General features: G+C 38.6%; 9 protein-coding genes across 11 annotated transcripts in view; 3 read left to right on the top strand and 6 right to left on the bottom strand.

Moving 5' to 3' along the window:
• Positions 1-2,904, bottom strand: part of LOC104764587 (importin subunit beta-1-like) — a 10,350-nt gene extending 7,446 nt beyond the window's left edge. Inside the window, exons 1-2 of the mRNA XM_010488143.2 lie at positions 2,666-2,904; positions 115-2,148 (exon numbers count right to left, since the gene is read on the bottom strand). Coding sequence (XP_010486445.1) covers positions 115-2,140 — 2,026 coding nt within the window. The 5' untranslated portion in view covers positions 2,141-2,148; positions 2,666-2,904. The remainder of the gene's footprint in view (positions 1-114; positions 2,149-2,665) is intronic.
• On the top strand, positions 4,647-8,369 carry LOC104764586 (importin subunit beta-1-like). The gene is made up of 3 exons (XM_010488142.1): positions 4,647-4,885; positions 5,355-7,782; positions 7,886-8,369. Exons 2-3 carry the CDS (start codon positions 5,363-5,365, stop codon positions 8,085-8,087), a joined length of 2,622 nt encoding a protein of 873 aa, XP_010486444.1. The 5' UTR covers positions 4,647-4,885; positions 5,355-5,362; the 3' UTR covers positions 8,088-8,369.
• On the bottom strand, positions 8,516-9,633 carry LOC104764584 (chlorophyll a-b binding protein CP29.2, chloroplastic-like). The gene is made up of 2 exons (XM_010488141.2): positions 9,059-9,633; positions 8,516-8,975 (listed from the first exon to the last, which is right to left on the bottom strand). Exons 1-2 carry the CDS (start codon positions 9,563-9,565, stop codon positions 8,613-8,615), a joined length of 870 nt encoding a protein of 289 aa, XP_010486443.1. The 5' UTR covers positions 9,566-9,633; the 3' UTR covers positions 8,516-8,612.
• LOC104764583 (LIMR family protein At3g08930) lies at positions 10,091-14,103 on the bottom strand. Its single transcript, XM_010488139.1, has 14 exons — positions 13,604-14,103; positions 13,425-13,510; positions 12,972-13,087; positions 12,746-12,856; positions 12,438-12,536; positions 12,182-12,304; positions 11,863-11,925; positions 11,718-11,782; positions 11,438-11,547; positions 11,232-11,346; positions 11,058-11,123; positions 10,631-10,741; positions 10,480-10,546; positions 10,091-10,394 (listed from the first exon to the last, which is right to left on the bottom strand). The coding sequence occupies exons 1-14, from the start codon at positions 13,951-13,953 to the stop codon at positions 10,347-10,349; spliced, it is 1,530 nt and encodes a 509-aa protein (XP_010486441.1). The 5' UTR covers positions 13,954-14,103; the 3' UTR covers positions 10,091-10,346.
• LOC104764582 (rhodanese-like domain-containing protein 10) lies at positions 14,287-15,429 on the bottom strand. Its single transcript, XM_010488138.2, has 2 exons — positions 14,855-15,429; positions 14,287-14,635 (listed from the first exon to the last, which is right to left on the bottom strand). The coding sequence occupies exons 1-2, from the start codon at positions 15,388-15,390 to the stop codon at positions 14,431-14,433; spliced, it is 741 nt and encodes a 246-aa protein (XP_010486440.1). The 5' UTR covers positions 15,391-15,429; the 3' UTR covers positions 14,287-14,430.
• LOC104764581 (dnaJ homolog subfamily B member 1-like) lies at positions 15,679-17,471 on the top strand. The gene is made up of 3 exons (XM_010488137.2): positions 15,679-15,934; positions 16,119-16,501; positions 16,803-17,471. Exons 1-3 carry the CDS (start codon positions 15,770-15,772, stop codon positions 17,242-17,244), a joined length of 990 nt encoding a protein of 329 aa, XP_010486439.1. The 5' UTR covers positions 15,679-15,769; the 3' UTR covers positions 17,245-17,471.
• On the top strand, positions 17,785-19,611 carry LOC104764580 (UDP-arabinopyranose mutase 3). 2 transcript variants are annotated; one of them, XM_010488136.2, is made up of 4 exons: positions 17,785-18,211; positions 18,301-18,551; positions 18,657-18,825; positions 19,045-19,611. In XM_010488136.2, exons 1-4 carry the CDS (start codon positions 17,882-17,884, stop codon positions 19,390-19,392), a joined length of 1,098 nt encoding a protein of 365 aa, XP_010486438.1. In that variant the 5' UTR covers positions 17,785-17,881; the 3' UTR covers positions 19,393-19,611. The 2 variants fall into 2 exon arrangements, with proteins under 2 accessions (XP_010486438.1, XP_010486437.1); XM_010488135.2 differs by having other exon boundaries at positions 18,301-18,572.
• Positions 19,704-20,850, bottom strand: LOC104764579 (uncharacterized protein At5g01610-like; the record flags this gene model as incomplete). Its single annotated transcript, XM_010488134.2, is given in 3 exon segments — positions 19,704-20,263; positions 20,349-20,403; positions 20,716-20,850. Coding segments are annotated over 3 exon segments (513 nt in total). The 3' UTR covers positions 19,704-19,892.
• Positions 24,468-25,851, bottom strand: part of LOC104764578 — a 1,827-nt gene continuing 443 nt past the window's right edge. Inside the window, exons 2-6 of one of the 2 annotated variants that reach the window (XM_019240727.1) lie at positions 25,695-25,839; positions 25,503-25,604; positions 25,351-25,424; positions 25,094-25,241; positions 24,468-24,918 (exon numbers count right to left, since the gene is read on the bottom strand). In XM_019240727.1, coding sequence (XP_019096272.1) covers positions 25,132-25,241; positions 25,351-25,424; positions 25,503-25,604; positions 25,695-25,839 — 431 coding nt within the window. In that variant the 3' untranslated portion in view covers positions 24,468-24,918; positions 25,094-25,131. Of the gene's footprint in view, positions 24,919-24,943; positions 25,242-25,350; positions 25,425-25,502; positions 25,605-25,694; positions 25,840-25,851 lie in introns of those variants that run through there. The other variant, XM_010488133.1, reaches the window with a different exon arrangement.

Below are 25,851 nucleotides of genomic sequence, written 5' to 3'. Positions count from 1 at the left end.
TTGGAGGCTTCACCGATCTGTGGAGTGCATCGCTTTGAAGGTTTTGGATAAGGAGACCCATGATTTGATCGCAAAAAGGTAGGATTTGTTCATCCAGGGCACGGCAAATGTCACCAATCACTCCTACGGTGATTGAGCAGACTTGGTATTCTTCGAAATTCTGCAGTCCCATCTGGAGATATCTGAAGAGCTCAGGCATGTATTTCACAAACTCAGCTCCAGTCGCATAGGCAAGAGCACCAATTGCAAGCATGGCTTCTTCGTGGACACTTGAACTATGGCATCCAAACACTCTTAGGAACAGCCTCATGATGCCATCTGCGTTCTGCATTATGATGGGTCTCGTGTCATCCGAGCCACTCAGCTTCTGGATTATGACTTGGAGAACACCACAAAGAGAAGCCTGGAGTTCCGCTTGCTTCTCACGGTCATCAGATGATATTATCGGGAGGTCCATCGTCTCAGCTAATTTTTTCATGATGGCAGGGAGGAGATGTGCTATGATGTTCGAGGCCTCTGAAAGGTTTGAACACCGGACAACCTCGTTCAAGGTTTCATATGCAGCCCTTCTTAGCTTAGACTCTGCCCCATCAGTACGCTCAGCAGCTGCAAGCAGATGTGTGATGATCTCCATAAGATAAGGAGAGAGAAGAGACGAATTTGCTCCAAGGTCTTCATATCCCTGTGCAAGATTGTATATTGCTCCACACACCTTCTCTGCCACATGTGGCACATCTTTAATTGATTCCAGTAAAACACCCACAATTCTAGGGAGGTTTTCGGGTGATATAACAGAGAAGCCATTTTCTGGGGAGTGCAAAAACTCAAAGATACGGCTCAGAGTCCAAGCAGTTGTGTCCCTGACATGGTTATTACCATCTTGACTTGCGATGAGGAGAAATTCCAAGCCAGCAGCAACCATCGGGGCAAGTTTATCAATTGTTGGGCCCTCCAAAATTGATCCAAAAGCATAAGTGGCTGCCTCCCGGCTTCGCCAATCTGGCGAAGTAATGTTTTCTACAACAAAAGGCATTACAAGAGGGACTATACCATCTCCAACTGTTCTGGCAACGAGGCCAAGGCATGTCCCACCAGCTATAGATATGTTCCAGACATCGTCGTCATGATCCTGATCCTCTTCCTGCTTCTGCAGAGTTTCTAGCAACATTTGTACTAAATGGGGAAGGGCCTGCTCTATGAAACAAAAATGGGGAGGGGACGAGTCACCACTATCAGGACTATCATACTCTTGACGATCGATCTCTTCATCACAGATGGAACTCCAGAACTCGATCGCTTGGAGGGCAACACTCTCTTCATCTCCCTTAACAGCATTTGATGTGAGCTCAAAGAGTGTTGGCATGTATTGCTTTAGCACCTCGTAGTATGTTGATGCAATGGAGACAAGGCACTCGAATGCAGCTTGCCTGATCTCTGCTTCCTTGGAACATGCAGTCTCGCATACCATCTTCATGATGTAAGTTCTCTCCACCTCATTCTCAAAATTAGTCTGAGAGAACTCAAGGGCATTCAACAATGCCTTTGCGGCTGCAAGACGAACTTCTGCGGTATTTTCAGACTGGTTCATGCCTTGCACAACTGCTGTAAGGACAGAATTCACTTCATCTTGGACAAGATCATGATGTGATATCTCTTCACAGACATAGCCAAGAGTTTCCAAGGTTGACTGCTTCAAGTGTGAGGGACTGCCTTGCTGGGTCATATTGTTAAGCAGCGATCCAACAAGTTCAGGCCACTGCTTCTGAGGAATTTCGATGGAGGCTACCTTTGCAATAACCTGAGCTGAAGTATGCCTGGCCTCAAGGGCAGATGAACCAAGAGTTGTTAGTAACAGTTCCTTGATCTGGGATTTAAGAGCAACGTCAATAGCAAACCACTGTTTCACCAGATGACCTTTCCTGGCAGAATCTTTGGCATCTAGAGAATTCTTGAGCAGAATACCCGCTAGTCGACGGGATTCAGAAGGTTTATCATTCTTGGCAAGCTCAAAAGACAAGGATAATAAGAACTGCGGCAAGTTCTGTTCTTGGAATTGCCTGAGACTACCCTCTGCTTCAGTACGGATTCTTGCATCGGCTGACTGGGCGGCCAGTAGGAACTGAGTTATCTCCATCGCCATACTTCTCTCTGCATAACAAAGACATGTAGTAGAATCAGCGACAAAACATTGTCAATATAACACAACCAGCACACAACTTTAAACAAAAGTAAAAAAAGCTACTAAACAAAGCATTTGCTATAAACATAGAAGCAATTATATACAAACCGTCCACAAGCTCATATGAGATAGCACAAGCAAGGGCAAACTTTACGATTTTGAACATTAGCGGTACAAAATTAAAATCCATACTCGGAGAAAACTATATGAGAATCTCTTATCTGAGTACAAACAAATCCAAGTATAAAATCCGAACCAAAATTGACCTTCAAAAAAAGCTTATATGCCTATAAGTCGTGAAGAACGCGAGTTTCCATTTTTACAAACGAAATCAAAGAATGTATAGTGACAAAATCACAGCGAAGTAAGCAACCAAATTTAAAAAAAATCCTAGAAGTAGTGAACCAAAACCTAATCAGAAAGCATAGATCTATCAAGAGATAAGCAAATCCAGAACTCAATACACAGTTCAAGCAAGAGACTTACACGGAAATTGAGGTTTCGCTCTTGGGTAATTCACGTAAGAGCTAGGGTTTATCGCTGCAATCCAAAACCCCGCGTCCCTGTCACTGCAGATTTTATCAACAAAAGTGTTTTCGAAAACGCCGCTCGAAAGCAAGCAGAAACCTATGGATCAGAAAACAAAAAAACCCTAGAGTTGCTGAGAGAAAGAGAGAGAGAGAGAGAGAGCTTGAAACTGTCGAAGGAGAGATATATGAAATGAAAAAAGAAACAATTTCAATTTCGAATACAGAGAAGAAGCGGGTGGGGAAGGGGCAAAAAGGCTAACACACAAATTAGTAAATTACCATATTTCGAAATCACCCATTTAAACATTGGGTTTTTTTTCTTTAATCTCAACTAACCTAATTGTCCAAAAATAATTCTGATTACCTTATAATAAAAGTGATACTAATATGTTTATTTGTATGTATATAATGAGTTAAAAACTCTTACATCCACATTATATTTATTTATTAGGTAGTTTATTTTCTCTTTATCTTTTCCGATTTTTTCCTTTTATTTGGATTAATAGATTATTCTCATCAACAAAATATTACATTCGCCGCCCTTTTTGGGTTTGATTGGTAACCTTCAACCGCCTCGTTTGCAAACGAACCATCTTGAAGGTTACCAATCAATATGACGATTGGAAGAAGCGGTTGGAATAGGTGGTTGGAGAAGATGGCTAAAGAGAGTGGTTGGAAGGGAGAAAACGAGCGGTTGCCAACCGCCCCAAAAACAAGGCGGTTCGTTTGCAAACGAGGCGGTTGGATTTTAAAAAAATTATTAAAAATTGTAAAAATAATATTTATATATATTATTTTCTAAAGGAATTTTTTTAAAAATATAAATAAATTTTTTAAAAAATGTTTTCATATTTTAATTTATTTTATATTGTTTTTTATAATTAATTTGTTTACTATTCAACCGCTTGTTACCAATCAAAACTATTACTTAACCACTCACTTTAACTTAACCACTTTTTTTCTTTCATCTTTTCTAACCGCCTTCTTTTTAACCACCTTATTTACAACCGCTGAAAATTTTTCAATCACCTCGTTTAAATGTTGTTACCAATCGGAGTTTCTCTTTTATCTTGAGAGCAAAAATAATTGTTTAACAGTGACAATATTTTGTTATTATTATTTTTTTTCAGTTCAAATTAATTTTGGTTCATGTTATTGAATTCATCAACTATAATAATAATTCAGTTAATGCATGCTAGTTTTATTTGTTTTGGGCTTTTGGCACTCAACCTTAGGTGAACTAGTATAGTACCCCGGTCCAAGTTAATATTTAAGTTTGAAACCTCAAATACATGACTAAATGTACTTTTAATTTTACTTAACTTTCTTATTAAATCTGACTCTTCGGAAAGGATATAATTAAGTTGGGCGTCTATTCAGCTACAACAAATTCTTTTAAACCTAAGAAGGTTATATGAGATGAATGTCCATATTAATAGGTAATTTGAATTTAAACTAGGTTGAACAAATGATGTTTTCTTTTGCTAAAAATGATGTTTGTAATTCAGTAGCAAGACCAAAATATTATCTACTAAATAAAGCAAACAATGAGAATAATCAAACAAGCAAAGAAATCATTTAGAAAAAGAAAAAAAGTATTTAACGGTTGTAGGTTAAGTTTGATTTACAAACATTATGAAATTTTAATAAAGATAAGCATTAGTATTTCTTAAAATTAAATGGAATGCTTATAGTGTAGTATCAAATGCAAATACGCCCACAAGTTCCCGACGATTCAAAAGAATTTTGAGATGTAAGACGGATGATTTATAAAAGTTTAAGGTAACTAAACAAAATGTTAGAAACTTCAGGAGTTAACGCTAAAATAAGTAATAATTATGGGGTGAATTAAGAAATAAGGTGTAATGAGCTTTTGCTTTGCCCTTCTTCCCCTCTCCCCACCCGCTCCTTCCTTTTATTCGAAAATTCATCTCTCTTCAGTCTCTCCATCTCTCACTCTCTCTCTACCTCCTTCCCCATTTTCTTCTAAAGTACTCTCTCTCTCTCTGCAACTCTAGGGTTATTCTGATCCAGAGGTTTTTGCCCCTACTTCGAGCGCCGTCTTGGAGAAGTTTACTTTCTCGATAGAGATTTTTCAGTGAGAGGGGGTTTGGATTGAAGCGATAAACCCTAGCGCTTACGCGTTTTCTCAGGCGAATAAAACCTTAATTTCCATGTAAGTCTCTTGATTGAACTGTGTATTGAGTTATGGATTTGCATATTTTCTCAATAGATCTATGATTTCTGATTTGGTTTTGGGTGTCACTACATCTAGGGTTTTGAAACTTTAGTTACTTACTCGCTCGCTCGCTTTGATTCGCCTCTCATTTTTTCTTCGTTTCAATTCTAATCGAAGTTCAAAGTAAACGCTGCGTCAACTTTGGTTTGGTTTTTTTTTTTTAAAATTGGGATTTGTTTTCTCAGAGTATGGATATTACTTTAGATATGGTTCAATCTATTTAACCTTGTTCTTTGTTTGTGCTCTTCGATTTTGAACCTTAGGGATGGTTTGTATAGTAATAGTACTATTGCCTTTTTTATAGTTCACCTTTACTTTGTTCTGTAGCTTTTACTTTTTGTTTTGAGGTATGTTCTATATACAATGTTTTGTCGCTGATTCTCTTGTACATGTATTTGTTACGCAGATAGAATAATGGCTATGGAGATCACTCAGTTTCTATCGGCTGCTCAGTCAGCTGATGCAAGGATCCGCACTGAAGCAGAGGGTAGTCTCAGGCAATTCCAAGAGCAGAACTTGCCGCAGTTCTTACTATCCTTGTCTTTTGAGCTTGCTAGCGATGATAAACCTTCTGAATCCCGTCGACTTGCTGGTATCCTGCTAAAGAATTCTCTTGATGCTAAAGATTCTGCCACCAAAGATCATCTAGTGAAGCAATGGTTTGCTATCGAAGTTGCTCTTAAATCCCAGATCAAGGAACAGTTGCTAAGAACTCTTGGTTCATCTACCCTTGAGGCCAGGCATACTTCAGCTCAGGTTATTGCTAAGGTAGCCTCCATCGAAATTCCTCAGAAGCAGTGGCCTGAACTTGTTGGATCGCTTCTTAACAATATGACCCAGCAAGGCAGTCCCGCACACTTGAAGCAGTCAACCTTGGAAACTCTTGGCTATGTCTGTGAAGAGATATCACATCATGATCTTGTGCAAGATGAAGTGAATTCTGTCCTTACAGCAGTTGTGCAGGGCATGAACCAGTCTGAAAATACCGCAGAAGTTCGTCTTGCAGCAACAAAGGCACTGTTGAATGCCCTGGATTTCTCCCAAACTAATTTTGAGAATGAAATGGAGAGAACTTACATCATGAAGATGGTATGCGAGACTGCATGCTCCAAGGAGGCAGAGATCAGGCAAGCTGCATTCGAGTGCCTTGTCTCCATTGCATCAACATACTACGAGGTGCTGGAGCAATACATGCAAACACTCTTCGAGCTCACATCAAATGCTGTAAAGGGAGATGAAGAGAGTGTTGCCCTCCAAGCAATCGAGTTCTGGAGTTCCATCTGTGATGAAGAGATTGACCGTCAAGAGTATGACAGTCCTGATAGTGGTGACTCGTCCCCTCCCCATTCTTGTTTCATAGAGAAGGCTCTTCCCCATTTAGTTCAAATGTTGCTAGAAACTCTGCAGAAGCAGCAAGAGGATCAGGATCACGACGACGATGTCTGGAACATATCTATGGCTGGTGGGACATGCCTTGGCCTCGTTGCCAGAACGGTTGGAGATGGTGTAGTCCCTCTTGTGATGCCTTTCGTTGAAAGAAACATAAGCTCGCCAGAGTGGCGAAGCCGGGAAGCAGCCACTTATGCTTTTGGATCAATTTTGGAGGGCCCAACAATTGATAAACTTGCCCCCATGGTTGGTGCTGGCTTGGAATTCCTCCTTACCGCAACCAAAGATGGTAATAACCATGTCAGGGACACAACTGCTTGGACTCTGAGCCGTATCTTTGAGTTTTTGCACTCCCCAGAAAGTGGCTTCTCTGTTATATCACCCGAAAACCTCCCTAGAATTGTGGGTGTATTACTAGAATCGATTAAAGATGTGCCAAATGTGGCAGAGAAGGTGTGTGGAGCAATATACAATCTTGCACAGGGATATGAAGACTCTGGAGCAAGTTCGTCTATTCTCTCTCCTTATCTTACAGAGATCATCACACATCTGCTTGCAGCGGCTGAGCGTACCGATGGGGCGGAGTCTAAGCTAAGAGGTGCTGCGTATGAAACCTTAAACGAGGTTGTCCGGTGTTCAAACCTTTCAGAGGCCTCGAGCATCATAGCACATCTCCTCCCTGCCATCATGAAAAAACTAGCTGAGACGATGGACCTCCCGATAATATCAACTGATGACCGTGAGAAGCAAGCAGAACTCCAGGCTTCTCTTTGTGGTGTTCTCCAAGTCATAATCCAGAAGCTGAGTGGCTCAGATGACACGAGACCCATCATAATGCAGAACGCAGATGACATCATGAGGCTGTTCCTAAGGGTGTTCGGATGCCATAGTTCAAGTGTCCACGAAGAAGCCATGCTTGCAATTGGTGCTCTTGCCTATACGACTGGAGCTGAGTTTGTGAAATACATGCCTGAGCTCTTCAGATATCTCCAGATGGGATTGCAGAATTTCGAAGAATACCAAGTCTGCTCAATCACCGTAGGAGTGATTGGTGACATTTGCCGTGCCCTGGATGAACAAATCCTACCTTTTTGCGATCAGATCATGGGTCTCCTTATCCAAAACCTTCAAAGTGATGCACTCCACAGATCGGTGAAGCCTCCAATATTCTCATGCTTCGGAGATATTGCTCTGGCGATTGATGCTCATTTTGAAAGGTATGTAGCTCCAGCCATTCAAATCATGCAAGGGGCTGCTCAGGTGTGTGCTCAGATGGACACGCTTGACGAGGAGCTTATGGATTATGCGAACCAACTCCGGAGAAGCATCTTTGAGGCATACTCAGGGATACTACAAGGGTTCAAGGACACAAAAGCCGAGCTCATGGTACCCTACGCTCAGCATCTCTTGCAGTTTGTTGAAGTAGTGTCCAAAGATTCCCTAAGGTAATGTACTGTATGTTTTCAATAAGACAATCAATTTGTATTATATATTATTGGTTTCACTACTCCGTTTAAACTTATTGCTGTGGTTATGTTTTGGGAGCAGGGATGAGAGCGTGACAAAAGCAGCGGTTGCAGCAATGGGTGATCTTGCGGATGTCGTAGGAGAGAACCCAAAGCAGTTGTTCAGAAACTTCACCTTCTGTGGTGAGTTCCTCAATGAGTGTCTCCAATCAGAGGATGAAGATCTCAAGGTCACTGCACGCTGGACCCAAGGAATGATTGCAAGGCTCATGATCTCGTCATAATTGTATGCCTTTTAATCATCACTACTCGTGTCGTCTCTCTGTCTCTCTCGGTCGTTATTGTTTTGAGTAAAGGTTTAAAGAATGGTTATGGGTCGTCCTCTTTCCTCTGTCGAATGATGTGGGATAGTGGTTAAGGGGGGTTTTGGGAAATTGTTTTATTGCTCGTTGCTATCTCTGTTTTGAAGCCGTGTCTTATTTTATTTTTACTATGTAGAAGAAAAAAAAAACTTCTTTTTTCGGTTAATGGAATCATCCACTTATCGGTGGTCACTTTTGAGTCAATTTTGTTTTTCATCCTTCGGTTTTAGCTTAGATTTCATATTCACGATTGTGTCTTTCTTAACGCGATCAATTTCGACAGCATTAAAAAGTAAACGCTCATTACTCATTAATGATCATCTATCTACTCAAGCGCAAACTGTGAGAGGTATCAGAACTCGTTTATACATTACAAAAGGTGCCAAATTTTCTTTAAGATAACGACATTACACCATTACATGACAATAGGAGCTAAAAGCCACCACATCAAGAGGAAGAGAAGGTATCAATAATGGTGGTGTGAAGCGGGTCACTAAGGTGAGTCGCCCAGTTGTTGAGCGGTCCTTTACCCGTTGCAGCAGCCTGAACAGCGAAACCCAAGAAGGCAACCATGGCTAAACGAGCATGTTTGATCTCAGCTAGCTGAAGCTGAGCCTTCTTCTCTGGGTCAGACGCTAGTCCTAACGGGTCAAAGAACTTGCCTCCTGGGTACAAACGCTTCTCCGAGTCCAGCTCAGCGTTTCGTTGGAACTCAATGTAGCCGACCACTAACACTTCGATCCATATCAATGTCGAGATTGAGAAGGGCAATGGTTGTCCTAAGTAAGACGACCCATCCACTAGCTCAACCTGGTAAAACAATAACAATCACACAAAATGTCCAAACGCAAACGCTACAAAAAAAAAAGCGACGAGAAAGAAAGAGGCGATACCTTGCCGGCGTCTTGCCAAGTAACACCGGTGAGCCATTCCACGGTGAGAGCACCAAGAGTGGCGAGCATAGCCCATCGACCGTGAATCAACTCACATTCTCTGAACCTCTGGAGCCCGAAGACTTCACTGTATGGCTGAAACGGCGTCGATTTAGGGTCCACCTCCTCGGTACGTGTCCCGATCACCTCTCCGTACAAGTTCTTGGCAAGATTCTGGTCCAGGGAGTCGAGATCAAACTGGAGGTACTCCGCCGGTTTACCTAAACCGAAAGGGTCGAACCCGTAGTCTCCGACAAGCGAACCGTCGAGATACTCAGGGGATGTTGCGCCTGGGAACCATAGAGGCCGGTCTGTGATAACCTTCTTAGCTTTTTTGGGAGCGGCTTTCTTGGTTCCGAATCCGAACCGGGCTGTGAACCTGCTTGAACCGGAGTGGATGTCAGAAACCACCCGTGTACCCATGATTGAAGAAGAAGCAGCGGCGACGGCTGTTGAAGTGGCGGCCATCTCCGTCGTCGTTTGTTTTCTCGCTTTTGCTGTTTTGTTAGATTTTTTTTTTCTTCTGTAAAAGATTACAAATCAAATGGAGTTTTAAGTGGTTTGTATATGTGTGGGATCAGATGAGGCTTGGGAGATCTCAGAGAACGTATCTCGACGGTTGGATGGAGAAACAAATCCATCTGACGGTCAGAAATAAACTCAGCCTTATCTAGCGTTATCTATCCCTGTCTTTTTAGAAGAATGAGTTTTATTAGATGAGGCAAGAAGCTGATTGGGCAAAAGAGGCTATTGGCGAATCGTATACAGCGCCACTTGTCACTTCAACAGCACAATGTCACCAACGCAAGTCCACTTGTATGCCTTCCAAACCAAAGTAAACTAGAAGATCATTCCAATCTTTGAATTTTGATAATCCGGTTCGGTTAACTCAACCTAATCCAAACAATTGATACGGTTTACAATTCTCTTTTAAACCACAAATAAAGTCTAACGGCTTGGCCACCTCTTGTGAAATTCGAACAAGGCTTCTCATTAGAAAAATATGATTACATTAATACATTAATCGCATCCGAAACAGTACAATAGACCAAGACTACTGTTCCACAAACACAAGAAAAAAAAAAAATACATTCAAGGTAAATAAATCTCAGAAGCAGAGTCTCCAGATACTTCCGGAATCGATGATGATCCGGAAACAAGTAGAAACTTTGTCGATAGCACTCAAATCAGTTCTCGGTGAAGGCAAATCTCGAATAACCAAATGTTAAGCAAAGAAAAAGTTTTACTTTTAAGTAGAGAGCTGGAAACGGCCGCTGGGTTTTTTTCTCCTCCATCCCTGCCAAAACACCAAAGAACATATGAGATTCTTCAGATACTTATACAGAAGACAAAACGGAGGAGTAACATCAAAGAAGACTTACAAAGGCAATGTAATATAGGAAGGTTAGTCCAGCCAGGATAACAAACCCGATTTGGAACACATTGTACCTGAAATTTACAATCTCGATCGCTCAATATGACTAGTTACGAATATATCATACGACTGCCATATGCTAAACCATTTCTACTTACTTGTAGAGGTACTTAATTCCTCTAAGGGACTGCAATGTGTGACCAAAGATCTCCTGCGCAGCAGTGGCTTGAGCGTAATATCCAAATGCAGTGGCACAAAACTGAATCACACTGCATTTTATATGAACCGCATTACTCAGACTGTGAGGATTAACATGTAATTAAGAAGGTAGCAGCTGGAATTTAGTCAAAATGTTTTGGTTTGACGTCCAAGAGATAATGAAGGGTACCGAAGTGCATGAGTAAAGTAGTTATCAACTTTGATTTAGGCATTAGGCAAAAAGGAAATTAGTTTTGGTGATGGTATGACAACAACACTGAGTAGTAAATGTATGTACGTAAACACGCTTGCTCTAGATCCATTTATGAGAGTGAAGTCGATCCCATCAAATACAGAGGCAGAAAAGAAGAGATCGGAGAGACTTACCTGATTGAACAAAGAAGAATGAGCCCAACATTGAAGAGGAAAGAGTTCATTAGAGTAGCTCCCCATCTGAAATAAAGTTGATATGGCCAATCAGAAATCAAAGAATAAGGTACGAATGACATTAGAAACCAGCCAAACACTGTTTTTAACACTTAAACTCGTTAGATAAATTACTTCATTGGATGAATGGTAATGAAGACCAGCTTCAAACCCAGCATCATTGCCCCAGCAATAACAGCAAGTAGAAGGTAGAAACAGAAGAAAGCAAAGGCAGCAGTGCCTAAAAGACCTGGAGATTTCCACAATTCCAGCATGGAGTCAGTCAGATATAAAAAAAATTAGCCTTATATAGGATAACATGAACAGAAGTAAGAACTTACCCCAGACATCATCAAGCTTAATGAAAACCTCGTTAAGAAAAGGGGAGAGAGGAGGGTCGACGAGTAAATATATGATGATGTGTGCAACCCAAGCAATGGAAACGATCAATCTACAAAGACATTAAAAAATTGCCATTCGAAAAGACGATTAGATCCAAGCTTAAGAGTGCAAACCTAAATATGCAAGAACTATATGCATTACGCATGATTCTATAGCATTTAACAAAATAAGGCTGTAACAAAAAATATGCAAAGAAGATTTTTGCTTAGAATCACTAACCCTAAGATTCCAAGAATAAACTTGGCCAAGTATCCAAGCACAGTGAAAGCCCATGCTGTTTCTGCCTGGAAAAAAGTTCTAGGGAATAAAATAGTTGAACGACAAAAAAGGTTATAGATTAAGTTCTAAGATACACTTGTCTTACCTGCTCTCCTTGAGGATACATCTCTTCTAAGAGGTTCACATCTTCCTCCAATTGGAGTAACTCCTGCAAGGATACCACATTCAATTATAGGATTGAGGGACACATATTAAATCCACAATCAAGCAAAGAATTTAATGACTATCATAACTAATTCTACTATCTCAGTAGCTTTTCACTACAAATTGTCATTCCCATAACTCCACACAAAACCAAAGTTTCTTTACAAGTCAGGGACCGGTATCAATAGGCAAACTTTCCAAGTTTCTACATACAAAACCAAATTTAAATAAGATACTGAAACTTGAGATAAATAATGTACCTTTTCAACTGCTTTCACATTTTTCCTCCATTTCCTGCCCTTAGCACCACTTCTTTCTTCCTGATGAAGTCCATCAGCTGCTTTCTTTAGTTCTCTTGCCTTTTTACCTAGTTCGGTTGCCTCCTGTATAACAGTTATGGAGTTAACCAAGCAAGAGACAGTGGAAATCTGATAGAGGAAAGTACGCAAACTTCACTACTATCGATCTCCATCAAGATCTAGAAGAGATGCTTCCAGAGAAGAGTAATAACCAGACCTTTATATATTGTGATCTAGTGATAACAGCTTTTGGTCGCCTGATGAATGCAGTGATAAGTCCCAACGGTAGACATGCAATACCGACACCACCAAAAATCTAAAAATATTTGAGAGAAGACTTGGTTTTTTACGGAAATGTATAAATCAAACATCAAATCACTTCAATGGATACAAAATTAGATCTTGCCATGCATTTCATTTGTTGAAAGTTTGTGGTTAGTCGACGTGAAGTCAACAATATAAGACAAGTTATATCCTTCCAGAGCAAAGAATGCACTTTTCAACTTGATAGAATAATGCTCATACCGTAAAAAGAACTGAGCCAACAATTGTCGCAAGGGCAACAACATATTCTGGAAAAGTAGTACGCATGGTCCATGTTTTCTCAGATGCGGGATTAGCTGTAAATGCTGAGCACTGCATTGATTAGCCAGAGACAGGAAATTATGTTACATGCTGAAACTCTCTATGTCATAAATGACCCATGGTATAAAAACTAACACTAATTCTGCAATCAAGAGGCAAACATTACCTGTCGAGCAGTGTTACCGATGCATGGTTGAGTATTTGAAAACTGCCAGGAAGTAGGGAAAGTGGAAGTGGCAGAAGACAAGTGCCTAACAGAGAAGTCAACCTTTCCAATGACACCTAATATGATGTAAAGAATATAAGAAGAAGAAAGTCCAAGGAATATGAAACTAAACACAAGCATGAATGGCTCCTTGTAAAGTCAATGAGATTACTTCTGTAGGTAAGATGAAAAAGATGCTAATTATGCAAATTACTCTAAGCTATTCCTAACAAATAAATGACAAAATCTCAATCCAAGCCCTAATCAGGTAATTTATCAGCTGAAATAAAAAGTAATGTGTTAGGAATAACTTTACAAAAGATGTTAAATCTTAGTGACCAACATCAGAGTCATCCATGTTACAAGCACACTAATGGTTTCCAGCTAAAAAAGTATAAGACAGGAACAACTAACCGTATAAAATACCAAGCACCAGAGCACAAACAACAGCCGTGGTTACCACCCAAAGTAAGGCACTTTTTATCCTCTTTCCTAGAGTCCTGAGTAAAACCAAGAAAACTGTTAGCAATATTTCGATTAACAAAAACATGTTACAATGTACAGTAAAATCAATTTCCATCGAGAATACAAACTTGTCCTGGTCGCCTTCATAGAAAAACATAGCGAAGGGGATAACAAAGAAGACGAGAATAGCGTCAACAATGTAAATGGCAAGCCAAAGATCCTTCATTGGCAATGTTAGATTACAAGCACCGTTGTATATAGCATGTCGACAAGCATGCCGATTAGCCACATCCGCCGGTAACATGAGAATCGAGATCATGGCAACCGACAAGCCAAAAACGACGACGAATTTGGGGAAATAAGCCTGGTTTGCATCATCTGGATGCTGGTAGTTCACGAGGAGATAGATGCTTGAGATGAATACGATGACGCAGACAACGATCGCGACAATCACGAGAGCGAGGTTGAAATCGCCCATCGTGTGTAATGTACGATGTCCTCAATTCGGGAGATTTCGATGCAGCAAGCAACCTCAATTGAAACAATCTAGGGCTTTCTCGGAGTTTCAAATTTGAAAACTGAATTTGGGGATTTTAGTAGATCTGGATTTTTTTTTNTTTTTTTTTTTTTTTTTTTTCTTCCCTCTCGAAACCCAGACGAGGGAAGGAAGGAGAAAGAGGGACCTGGGATGAACGTTCTTGTGAATTACGCAGTTACCCTCATCTATGTGTTATAATTGCATGGGAATTGTGCCATGGCTTTGGGTGTAATCGTAAATTGATTGTATTAGGTTCGGAAATTAGCTGTCCTGTCCGAAGCAAATCATTCCGACAATATATTTCAATTAATGTAGAAAAGACATCTGTAATTTTCCCTTAAATAAACCAGAACTGCGCCGTCTTGTGTGAACCGGACATAATTTTTAAAGGACAAAAAGTGTCTCAATAACCAATATTTAACTATTCTTTTGGCCAAGAGACTGTAACAGTACAAGTAGTTTGAGTAAATAGTATGAAGCACCTCCTATCGTCGCGAACCGAAGCTCTTCGGTTCCCTCGATCTCTGGAAAATCTCCTTCTGTTACCCGGTTAAATCCTCCGGTTAACCACCCTAAGCTTTTGTAACCTTCTCCGTAGAGCTTTGATACAGCCATCAATGACCTGAGATTGATAAGAAGAATAAACCATTATTTATATACCAAATCAACCAACACCAAACCGATTCATTTTGGATAATGTTAACAATCCTAAACCAATATATGCCTATTTACAAGACTCTCTACTGATCAAATCGAATCTTTAACTACACTGATTTAAGTTTGAGAAGTTTCTCTCACACGACAATGATAAACCAAAATGGAACATCTTTAGCTGGGTTACCTGAGTCCTTCACCGCACACGACAAGCACTTTACTCTCTTTGTCCGGGACAGCCTCCACAACACGGAGGTTGAATTCGTCATTGAACATTGTGAATCTCTGGCCTGTCCAAAGCCCAATATACCCCAAATGGATCCATTTCTTCAGCAACGTAATCGGCCCGTTGTCTGTATCCTCCACGAACAATGGCACGTGTAAGGACCCTTTCACACATGCCTTTTCTCTTTCCCAAACCGGTCTCACGTCTAAGAGCATGTAACCCTCCGACGCCACAACCGCCTTCGCTTCTTTCGGCTCCACCGCCCGGACCTTGCCGGGAAGTATCAGCTGCTTACCGGACACCGCGGCGGAGATCACTGGTAATCTGTAAGGTTTTCGGAGGCGTCGGTATAGTACTAGTGGTGGCTTGTGGATATGGTTTGGTTGAAAAGGAAGAAGAAGTGTCATCATCTCTTTACTTTTTGGATTTCTTGATAAATTTAACCAATCATAGTTTGTTCTTATATTTTTTCTTTTGCTTGCCAATATAAAGAACATTTATTTCCGTTTTAAGTCCTCAGAAATTTCATAATTTATTTATCACCCTTGTTTAGTTGTTTAGAGTTATACTACGGGGCCAAAATTAAAAGAAATAACTATTTTTTGGCCATTAAGTGTAAATTAATTACTATATCTTAAAACGACGCCGTTTATTTGATGTAAGCTTGGTATACCGAACCGAAAGAAACCGGTGAAGACCAAACAAAAGAACCAAACCATTCGGGTAATTTTTTGATGTCTCTCCATTATAAATCCGAACCGGTACGGAATGATCAACCCCATTGAGGAAGAAGATCATCATCGATTGAAAACTTCAAAACGAAGAGGCGAATCATAAGAAGAAGAGAGAAGGAAGAAGAAGGGAGAGGTAATAGCAATGGGGGTCGATTACTACAAGCTGCTTCAGGTGGATCGGAACGCAAAAGACGACGACTTGAAGAAAGCTTATCGGAAACTGGCCATGAAGTGGCATCCTGACAAGAACCCTAACAACAAAAACGACGCCGAAGCCAAATTCAAGCAGATCTCTGAAGCTTACGATGTACAATTCTCTTATACCAACTCCAATTCCCTTAATTTTATATGCTTTGAATTTGGAGCAGTTCTGTAGTTTTTCTCAATTCAGTAATGGTGACTTCTCTGCCAATTAAGTAATACAAAATTGATCATCTTTGTAAATTATGGTGTTTGATTAAATTTTTCTTATGCTTTTGGATTCGTTTTAGGTTTTGAGTGATCCTCAAAAGCGAGCAATCTATGATCAATACGGAGAAGAAGGTCTAAGTAGCCAGGCTCCGCCTCCCGGAGCAGGCGGGTTTTCCGGTGGTTCAGATGGAGGAGCTTCGTTCCGGTTTAACGGAAGAAGCGCTGACGACATCTTCTCGGAGTTTTTTGGCTTCTCAAGACCTTCCTTTGGAGGAGACTCACGTGGTGCAGGTCCCTCTGGTGGTGGGTTTCGCTTTGCGGAAGACGTTTTTGCTTCGAATGTGAATGTTCCACCTAGGAAAGCTGCCCCTATCGAGAGACAACTTCCTTGTAGTTTGGAGGATCTTTACAAAGGAATCACTAAGAAGATGAAGATCTCTAGAGACGTCCTCGATTCAAGCGGGTCAGTTTTTTCACCTACATTGCCTTGTTTTGAGTTTTAACAATCACCTTCTTATGTATTGTAGTTTCAAGAATCACCTTCTTGTGGATTTAAAGTTCCAAAAACATTGATATATGCTTACTAGGTCGAATATTAGTGTCCTCTGTCACCATGTTTCAGTTAGTCGTTAGTCATTGAATAGGTTTTGTTATAGTGAATTTGTGTTAACTCTGTTTTTTCGGACATCAGAGTTGCTTCTTGTGCTTCGATGTTTTTGTTATTGGTAATGCAAGTTGAAATTGCATTCTTTGTTCTGATGCAGGAGACCCACAACAGTTGAGGAGATCTTGACAATAGAAATCAAGCCGGGGTGGAAGAAAGGGACAAAGATCACTTTCCCGGAGAAAGGAAATGAGCAGCGAGGAATTATACCGTCAGATCTTGTATTCATAGTTGATGAGAAGCCACATGCTGTTTTCAAGCGAGATGGGAATGACCTTGTGATCACGCAGAAGATCCCTCTCGTGGAAGCACTTACTGGTTACACCGCTCAGGTCACGACTTTGGATGGAAGAGCAGTAACGGTTCCGATCAACAGCGTGATCAGTCCTTCTTATGAAGAAGTGGTGAAAGGAGAAGGCATGCCAATCCCTAAAGACCCATCGAAAAAAGGGAACTTGAGAATCAAATTCAGCATTAAGTTCCCGTCAAGGCTAACTACAGAACAGAAATCTGGAATCAAACGAATGTTTTCGTCTACGTAGTCACCCTCTTTCTCTTTTACTGCTACGTTTGGTTTCGGTTATATCAGCTTGGTCGTTGTGGAGTGCTTAGGATTGTGGCCGTGTGGGTGTTTGCTGGGAGATTGCTACCAACATCATTCAACGCTTTTGGTTTGAGGTTTTAACATTATAGTAGATTTTTTTCGTTTATCTCATTTAAATTGTTATTAGATTGACGGAAGAAAACCAAATAAAGATTTTTTTACTTCTTTAGTTTGTTAAGAGCTTTATAATTCTTTTAAAATACAAAAATGAGAAGAAACAAAACTTATGTATGGCACCAGCTCCTGCATTCTTTTCTATGCAAGCTCAACTAAAGTATTTCCTGTAATTATTTTGATTAAAAGCATATCAATACAACTTTTCAGGTTTAGTTCTAACAGTCTTCCACAAACAGACGATGGTCACGTGATTTGGGTTTCAGAGAGTTAGAGGTGGTGAGAGTCGTGAATATGGGTTGTGATGAAAACATGAAAATAAAGAAACAACACCAAACATGTTTTCGCATAAACTTATGTCCATCTCGTCTTTATAAACACCAAAGAAGGCATCCTCATTATCGTACATCTCTCTTTGTCTTTGCTTAATCTTATCTACTCTTTCTTCCTTGTCGTTTCAAATGGCGCAATTGTATTCTTCCGTGAAACCCACGCCAATGTTGAAAGATGAGCTAGACATTGTGATACCTACGATTCGGAACCTAGACTTCCTTGAGATGTGGCGACCCATCTTTGAAGATTACCATTTGATCATTGTTCAAGATGGTGATCCTTCGAAAGACATCAAGATTCCCGAAGGGTTTGACTACGAGCTCTACAACAGGGACGACATCAATCGAATCTTGGGTCCCAAGGCCTCTTGCATTTCCTTCAAGGACTCTGCTTGCCGTTGCTTCGGTTACATGGTTTCCAAAAAGAAGTACATCTATACCATTGATGATGATTGCTTTGTAAGTGGTCTCTTATATGTTATTCTAAGACTATATATAGTTGGTCAGCCAAAGTCTTCTTCAAAGTTGACAATATATGTCCAATATAGGTTGCAAAAGATCCATCCGGGAAAGAGATCAATGCGCTTGAGCAGCATATCAAGAACCTCCTATCTCCATCAACCCCACATTTCTTTAACACACTTTATGATCCATTCAGAGATGGTGCCGACTTTGTTCGTGGATACCCTTTTAGTATGCGGGAAGGTGCCATTACTGCCGTCTCTCATGGCCTATGGCTCAACATTCCTGACTATGATGCTCCCACTCAGCTTGTGAAACCTCTTGAAAGGAATTCCAGGAAATTTGATCTCTCACTGAGGCAACCAATTTTGTTATACATTTTTTTTTGTGAAATCGTAAACGATGAAGCAAAGCTTATTAATTAGTTCTTGGTTACATGCAGGTATGTTGATGCAGTCATGACCATTCCCAAAGGAACTCTTTTTCCCATGTGTGGTATGAACCTTGCTTTTGACCGCGAGCTGATTGGTCCGGCCATGTACTTTGGCCTTATGGGTGACGGACAGCCAATTGGACGCTATGACGACATGTGGGCTGGTTGGTGTGTCAAGGTAAATCAATTACGTACATGTACAGTATTTATGCACTAGTATGCGGATTTGAACTCATGCATGGTTACTCAATACCTGCTAGCACAACCACTAGAGTCTAGAGTACATATCATGGTCAAATGCAATTCTTATTTACATATCCATTATTGGTTTAAATGGAAGAAACGTTACATTTGTCCACCAACCTTAAAATACTTTTTCGTTTAAACAAAAATATAGGTGATATGCGACCATATGGGATGGGGAGTGAAGACGGGTTTGCCTTATATATGGCACAGCAAAGCCAGCAACCCATTCGTGAACCTGAAAAAAGAATACAACGGAATCTTTTGGCAGGAAGAGGCCATACCGTTCTTTCAAACTGTGACTCTTCCTAAAGAATGCACTTCGGTTCAGCAATGCTACCTCGAGCTGGCCAAGCTCGTCAAAGAGAAACTTGGGAAGGTTGATCCTTACTTCATCAAGCTTGCGGCTGGAATGGTCACATGGATCGAAGCTTGGGAGGAGCTGAACTCCCCAGAGGGAACCGAGGCCAAGGCCAAGGCACCAAAGGGTAAAAATGATTAAAAGAGAAGGTCACTGGACGGTTGGTTACTAGGAAATGAGGGTTTGACCCTCTCTGTTTCTCAAAATTATTATATTTGGAATTGTTACTGTTTATTATAGTTCTTTTCATCAGTATTTGTGTTCTCAGTCCATTGACTAAAAATGGTGTAATTTGTTCTATGTATTCTCTCTTCGGTTTCTATGGTTTCTATTTGTAAATCTATCTATCATTCCTATTCAGCACTCAAGAGTTTTAAACAAGCCCTTATTGTACAGTAGGACTATAGCTCTGGTCATTTGCTTAAACAGTAACTCAGTAAGTACTACACAAGGACATAGGAACATCGTTTGGTGTACTGATTTACCATCTTCTTCAGTATTCAAATTCATAACTCCAACAGAACTGAAGCTCAGCATATACAGAAACCAACTTTTTTCAAACAAAAAGAAGCTTGAAAGATAAGAGATTGGAGAAAGAGGATAAAAGAATAGGTAATATAAACCAGCAAAAACAGAGCTAGCTAGAATTTATCAATCTCAACGCCATCTCTTAAAACCTCATAAGCATCTCGGCTTCTGCTTTTCTTCATCCCAGCCATGAAATGTACCTTTGAAGAATCAGCAGAGATACTTGTGACTTTAACCCATATCATTACTTTTGTCTTCATCCCTTCAACATCTGCGAGCTTTCCTTTCTCGAGAAAAGCTGTAACTGTTGTGGTGAATCTCAAGACTGATGAATCTTTGTAGCCAACTTCGCAGATTGATGGAATAAAGACGGTTAGTTTCCTCGTCTGTTCATTGAACTCGTAGTTGGTTGCGTCACGTGGAAAGATCCCAACAGGCAAACCAAACTCCTTTAGTAACTCAGGCAATGGCTTCTGCATTTTCCCTGGATAACGAGATCATAAAACCAACAACTTAGATGTAGCTCCTTAAATGAAACAGCAAGAATGAGAGAGTAAGAAATAGCTAACCTTTGATTTTGTTTATAAACCATTTTGTTCCTCCTTCAATACTCGTAGACAGAGACTGAAACAAAGAGATGTATACAGATTATAGAAGAGATCAACATTGCACAAATCATGTTCTCAAGAAACCCAAAACGGCCTCAAGAGTATCTAATTTTAAGATCTTTATCCTACTAAGCCACAATTCACCTAATCTAAAGATCAACATAACCATAGATCGTATAAAAGTATGAATCAAGTTATCAAGATTCTCAAAAAAAGCACCGGATCGAGATCAGAACTCAAAAACCAAAATTGATGATGATTCTGAGTGATTGATTATATAAAAGTGTAAGTAGTGAAGGAGTGAGTAGAGAGGGAGGGAGATGCGTACGTTGATATCGTCACCGACGGAATCGAGCTGCTTGTTCGCTTTTTTACCTAACCAGTAAGAGCCTACCTTGTTCAAGATCTGATCCATTCTCTCGTATCTTTTTCTCACAGATCGTCTCGCTCTCTCTCTCTCTCTCTCGCCCGAGATCGGAGGTGTCTTTTTTCTTCCAATCACCGATTCATTTAATTTCGTTACTTTGTATTAACATTATAAATATCCATTAAGGTTTTGACACGTAGCAATATGAGAAAGGTGGGATATGGATTGCAGAACTAACCATCAAAATTAAAAAAACAAAAAAACAAAATTATTTTTATTTTGCTGTCAAACAATATACTATATTTTTATATTTATTGTTTTAATGTTTTCATTTGTCTTGAATCTATCTATATATTTTTGGAGACACTTATGAAATAAATACTGAAGTTCAAACATATTTACAACTATGCTATCAATATTAATTATTAATTTGTTTTTCATTTAGTTAATTAATATTAAGTTTCTATTTTTGAAAACAAGATTTCTTATCCTAAATAAATTTCCAAAACAATCAGAAGTAGAACTACTCCCTTTAACATTAAGTATTAAATTTATAATTAATTTAATTAATATTAAGTTTTTAATTTTACATTAAATAAAATCCTGATTGGTAGTCTTTAGCCCGATGGTCCTACTTAACAAAAAAGTTATATTAATTAAAGAAAAAAATGTGATTTTGAGAAGAGAATTCTTTATAGGTAATAAACTTTCCATACAATTTAGATTGTTTGTATAAACTAAGTGTTTTACATAAATTTGGTTAACTGTTATAGGAACAAATGCCATTAATTTTGGTGTAATTGTTCTACATAAATTTTGGATTTAAACAATTGTTCAAAAAAACTAATTGTATGATTTTAAAAGATAACAAACATATTTACCAATTTGATATCTTATTCAAGGGATAATAATAAAATATAAAAGATATTGTTTGCTCACAAATTTATTTTTATTTTTATTATGTACTTAAAACTAATTTTTACTTATACGGTTTCTTATGATGAGTTTTTGCGGATTAAAATTTTTTGAACATGTTGTGTGACCTGCCTAACATGACAGGTTTGGACTATAGAAACAAACACTAAAACTATTAATTTATCTCATATATACTATAGATTTGTAATCATAGTTTTGAAAATTAACTTATAAATTATTTAGTATATGAACTACAAAATATTACATATACTATAACACATTCTTAATATTCCAAAAAAAAAAATTAAATCCACATAAAGATATATACTAACATATTATATAAGCATATACCTCTATTTAATTCTAGAGAACAAAACAAAACACACTACTAACCATTTTCAAACATTCTCAGTGATATCAGCAAATAGTCTTAAAAACAAAAACAAGTGTCTTGAACAAAAAAAACCAAGATTCAAAAGCAGTATTCAACAGGCAGACAATAATATAACGATGGTCTTCAACTTTCTCATACTTCCAATATGCTGCCATTTTATCCTTTGTAGTTTGTGAAGACAAACAACTGCTCATTAACAAAGAAAACTGTCTGGCTTTAAATGTATCTAAAGTAAATTTATTTGAGTTTGATTATTTAGATTGTTAAAGAATGGATTTTCATCAAGGTAATTAGTGATTGTCCTCAAATACACTAAGTGAGTTTATATATATATATATATATATATATGATGTGAAGGAATTTTATATTTTCTTAAATAATTACTTAAATGAGTATTCTTGTACAAATTTCAAACATTAACAAAACAGTTGGATTTGAATATTTTTAATGTCTTTTTGTTAAAATAATATATAATAAACTTTTGAATGTACGTATTTCATCTAAATACAAATTGAAATCGTTGTATGTATTTCATCTAAATACAAATTGAAATCGTAAAATGTAATTGTATCATTCATTCTTCCAACTGGTCTGAAAAGTCCGTCACTACAATCAATCCTAATTCTCCACCAATCCTTTCGTCACTACAATCATAGATAACAAAAAGATCAAAACATTTTTAGAAATAAAAAGAATAATACATTTTATGCGGAATCAGAAAAACAAATGACATTACCAAAAAAAACAATCAAAGCTTAAATAAGGGTCAGATTTAGTGGTCTCTTCACTACATAAATCGACTACTCTATTTTGTCAATTACANCTCCAGATACTGTTACATGTCTTGTAGGCCGTCTCATTTGTCTCGAATTGAAACTTCTCGATGACCCTCTTCTCACAATCTACCATATCTATAATGTTTTCCAAAATCAAGGATTCAAAACACCATAGTATACAACTGAATAAGATTTATATGACTAAGACAAAGTTGAGAGAATAATAGAGTGATGATGAAGGACNAAAAAAAAAAAAAAAAAAAAAAAAAAAAAAAAAAAAAAAAAGAGAGAGTACAAGTAACCATACATACTACTGTAATATAAAATAGAGTAGTCGATCTATATAATTAATTTTTTTGGTAAACTAAACAAACATAGTCGATAAAGTTCTTTTTGTTGGTCGACTTTATATTGTCAAAGTATTAATACGCATTAACGTGAATATCATGAATGTCATCTCCTCCACACAAAATCACAAAAACCGACCACACAAATAGTCCAAAAGACCTTGACTTTGAACATTTCTAGTTCTTCATTCGTTGAGAGAGCGTAAAAACATGTCCATACTTGAGACTTCCTTAAACTCAAATGTTCTCTTTTACATCATACAATCAAAGTCAAAAAAGCTTAAGATACTCCCGATGGGAATATCAAGATTCATAACCTCCTTCATGCTTTTGCATCTACGGAACTGTAGGTGTAGGTAGAGAGGTTTTTTTGGTTGCTAAGCTATAGAACCAATACTGATCAAACAGAGATATCATACAAACGAACTGGTGCCACATGAACTGGTGTCAAGGTCTATCTATTGCTTGTTGATGATGCTCCAGATACTGTTACATGTCTCGTAGGCCGTCATCTCATTTGTCTCGAATTGAAACTTCTCGATGACCCTCTTCTCACAATCTACCATATCTATAATGTTTTCCAAAATCAAGGATTCAAAACACCATAGTATACAACTGAATAAGATTTATATGACTAAGACAAAGTTGAGAGAATAATAGAGTGATGATGAAGGACACAGCCTGAGATCTTTGAAGGATCATCAATGTCCGGTATAACTTGCGTGACGGAAGCATACATAGATAGCTTTTTCCTGCAGAAAAAATAATAAAAATGTAACGAACGAACATTCACAACAAAGCAATAGCAACATTGGGGGTTTGTGGATCTTACTCAGCTCTTAAGTTGTCCCGCACTTTTCTCTTTGTAGAGTTCTTATGTTCAACATTGGGCGCAAGTAGTTTTGATGATTAGCTCTTTGCAATTCGTACTGTTATTCCTCTTGTACTTGAGGTTTGTTCATTATACAGTTCACAGGCACTGAGTTTTGTTGTGTTCTTTTTCATTTTATGTAACTCAAAAACACAATCATTATTTAACCGGTCTTATTTGCTTCAATAGTACTCAATGGAAAATACACTTACCAATTTTTAGTTTTTTTTTAATTCAAATACCTGTGCTTTTTTGTTGACGAATTCGAAAAACCATCAGTATTTGCCCATGTGAACAGGTTTTGAGGGACAAATGATCCGAGGTAAAAGTTTATTGAACCAAAATTTTACTTTGTGTTAATTTTGACGTTTTTGAATTTGCAAATTGAGTGACAAAGTTGAACTAGAAAATTGTAGGGCTTTACCCCGAAGGGAGCCCTTCCAGAAATTCTCGAGAGATCAAGACAAGCTTGGAACCCAGGAGGGGGTTTGGAAATAGTTTTCAACCAGCAATAGACGCGCCTCGGTTAAGACCTCATTAGCTGCGTCATTGCCCCAAGCGCAAAGATGCTTTTCAACTTACATAAGCCTCTTTGATTTATATCTTTACGTAAGCCCATCAACTTGAAACCTCTTTCCGATGTGGGACACTGTACCTAGAGCAAAATAAACGTAAGCTCTCGTAACAAGTATTATCAGCAACAATAGAAAAGTGCTGTCTTATACAATTGCAAGCAACCTATACAAGATAAAACAAACTTGGAACTCTGCGTCTGGGTCCAGAACAAGTTGGCGACAGATTTCAGCCACCATGTCCCATGCATCCCTGAAGAGCATGCAAGATTGTGGATTTTACAGGTATCTGCACATATTAAATTCCAAGAAAATTTGCAGGGAAATTATTCATAAATTGATGATAGTGTTACAGGAGAGGAAGATTCACACACCAATCGCAAATATCTGATGTTAACTAAACAGAAAGTGATTTTTTTGGTTGCTAAGCTAGAACCAATACTGATCAAACAGAGATATCATACAAACGAACTGGTGCCACATGAACTGGTGTCAAGTCTGTCTATAGCTTGTTGATGATGCTCCAGATACTGTTACATGTCTCGTAGGCCGTCATCTCATTTGTCTCGAATTGAAACTTCTCGATGACCCTCTTTTCACGATCTACCATATCTATTATGTTTTCCAAAATCAAGGATTCAAAACACCCCAAGTATAAAACTGAATAAGATATATGACTAAGACAAAGTTGAGAGAATAATAGAGTAATGATGAAGGATACAGCCTGAGATCTTTGAAGGATCATCAATGTCCGGTATCACTTGCGTGACGGAAGCATACATAGATAGCTTTTTCCTGCAGAAAAAAAAATAAAAAATGTAACGAACATTCACAAACAAAGCAACTGCAACAATGGGGGTTTGTGGATCTTACTCATCTCTCAAGTTGTCCCGCGCTTTTCTCTTTGTGGAGTTCTTATGTTCAGCAATTGAAGTCAATTGAGCATTCAGGTCATTGAGTTCATCAGCGACCACTGTATTGACACAAAAAAAAAAAAAAACAGAGATTTGTATTTTTCATGTCACTCACTCCAAATCATTAGACTATAATAATAACTTCACTTATCTAAGCTCGTCTTTAAGTTTGCATTCCAGTTCAATCTCTTCGTCAAGCTCTTTCTGAAGACGTTCAATCTCATCTTCAGCCGCAGAAACATCTAAATAAGCTTCCTCCGTTTTCTTCTTACAAACATCGAGCTTCTTCTTACAATCTGTGTCCCCCC

The sequence above is a fragment of the Camelina sativa genome, chromosome 19, assembly GCF_000633955.1.
Source record: "Camelina sativa cultivar DH55 chromosome 19, Cs, whole genome shotgun sequence".
NCBI lineage: Eukaryota > Viridiplantae > Streptophyta > Magnoliopsida > Brassicales > Brassicaceae > Camelina > Camelina sativa.
Note: the sequence above shows the minus strand (reverse complement) of the source record. Positions and strands in the feature narration are given on the sequence as shown.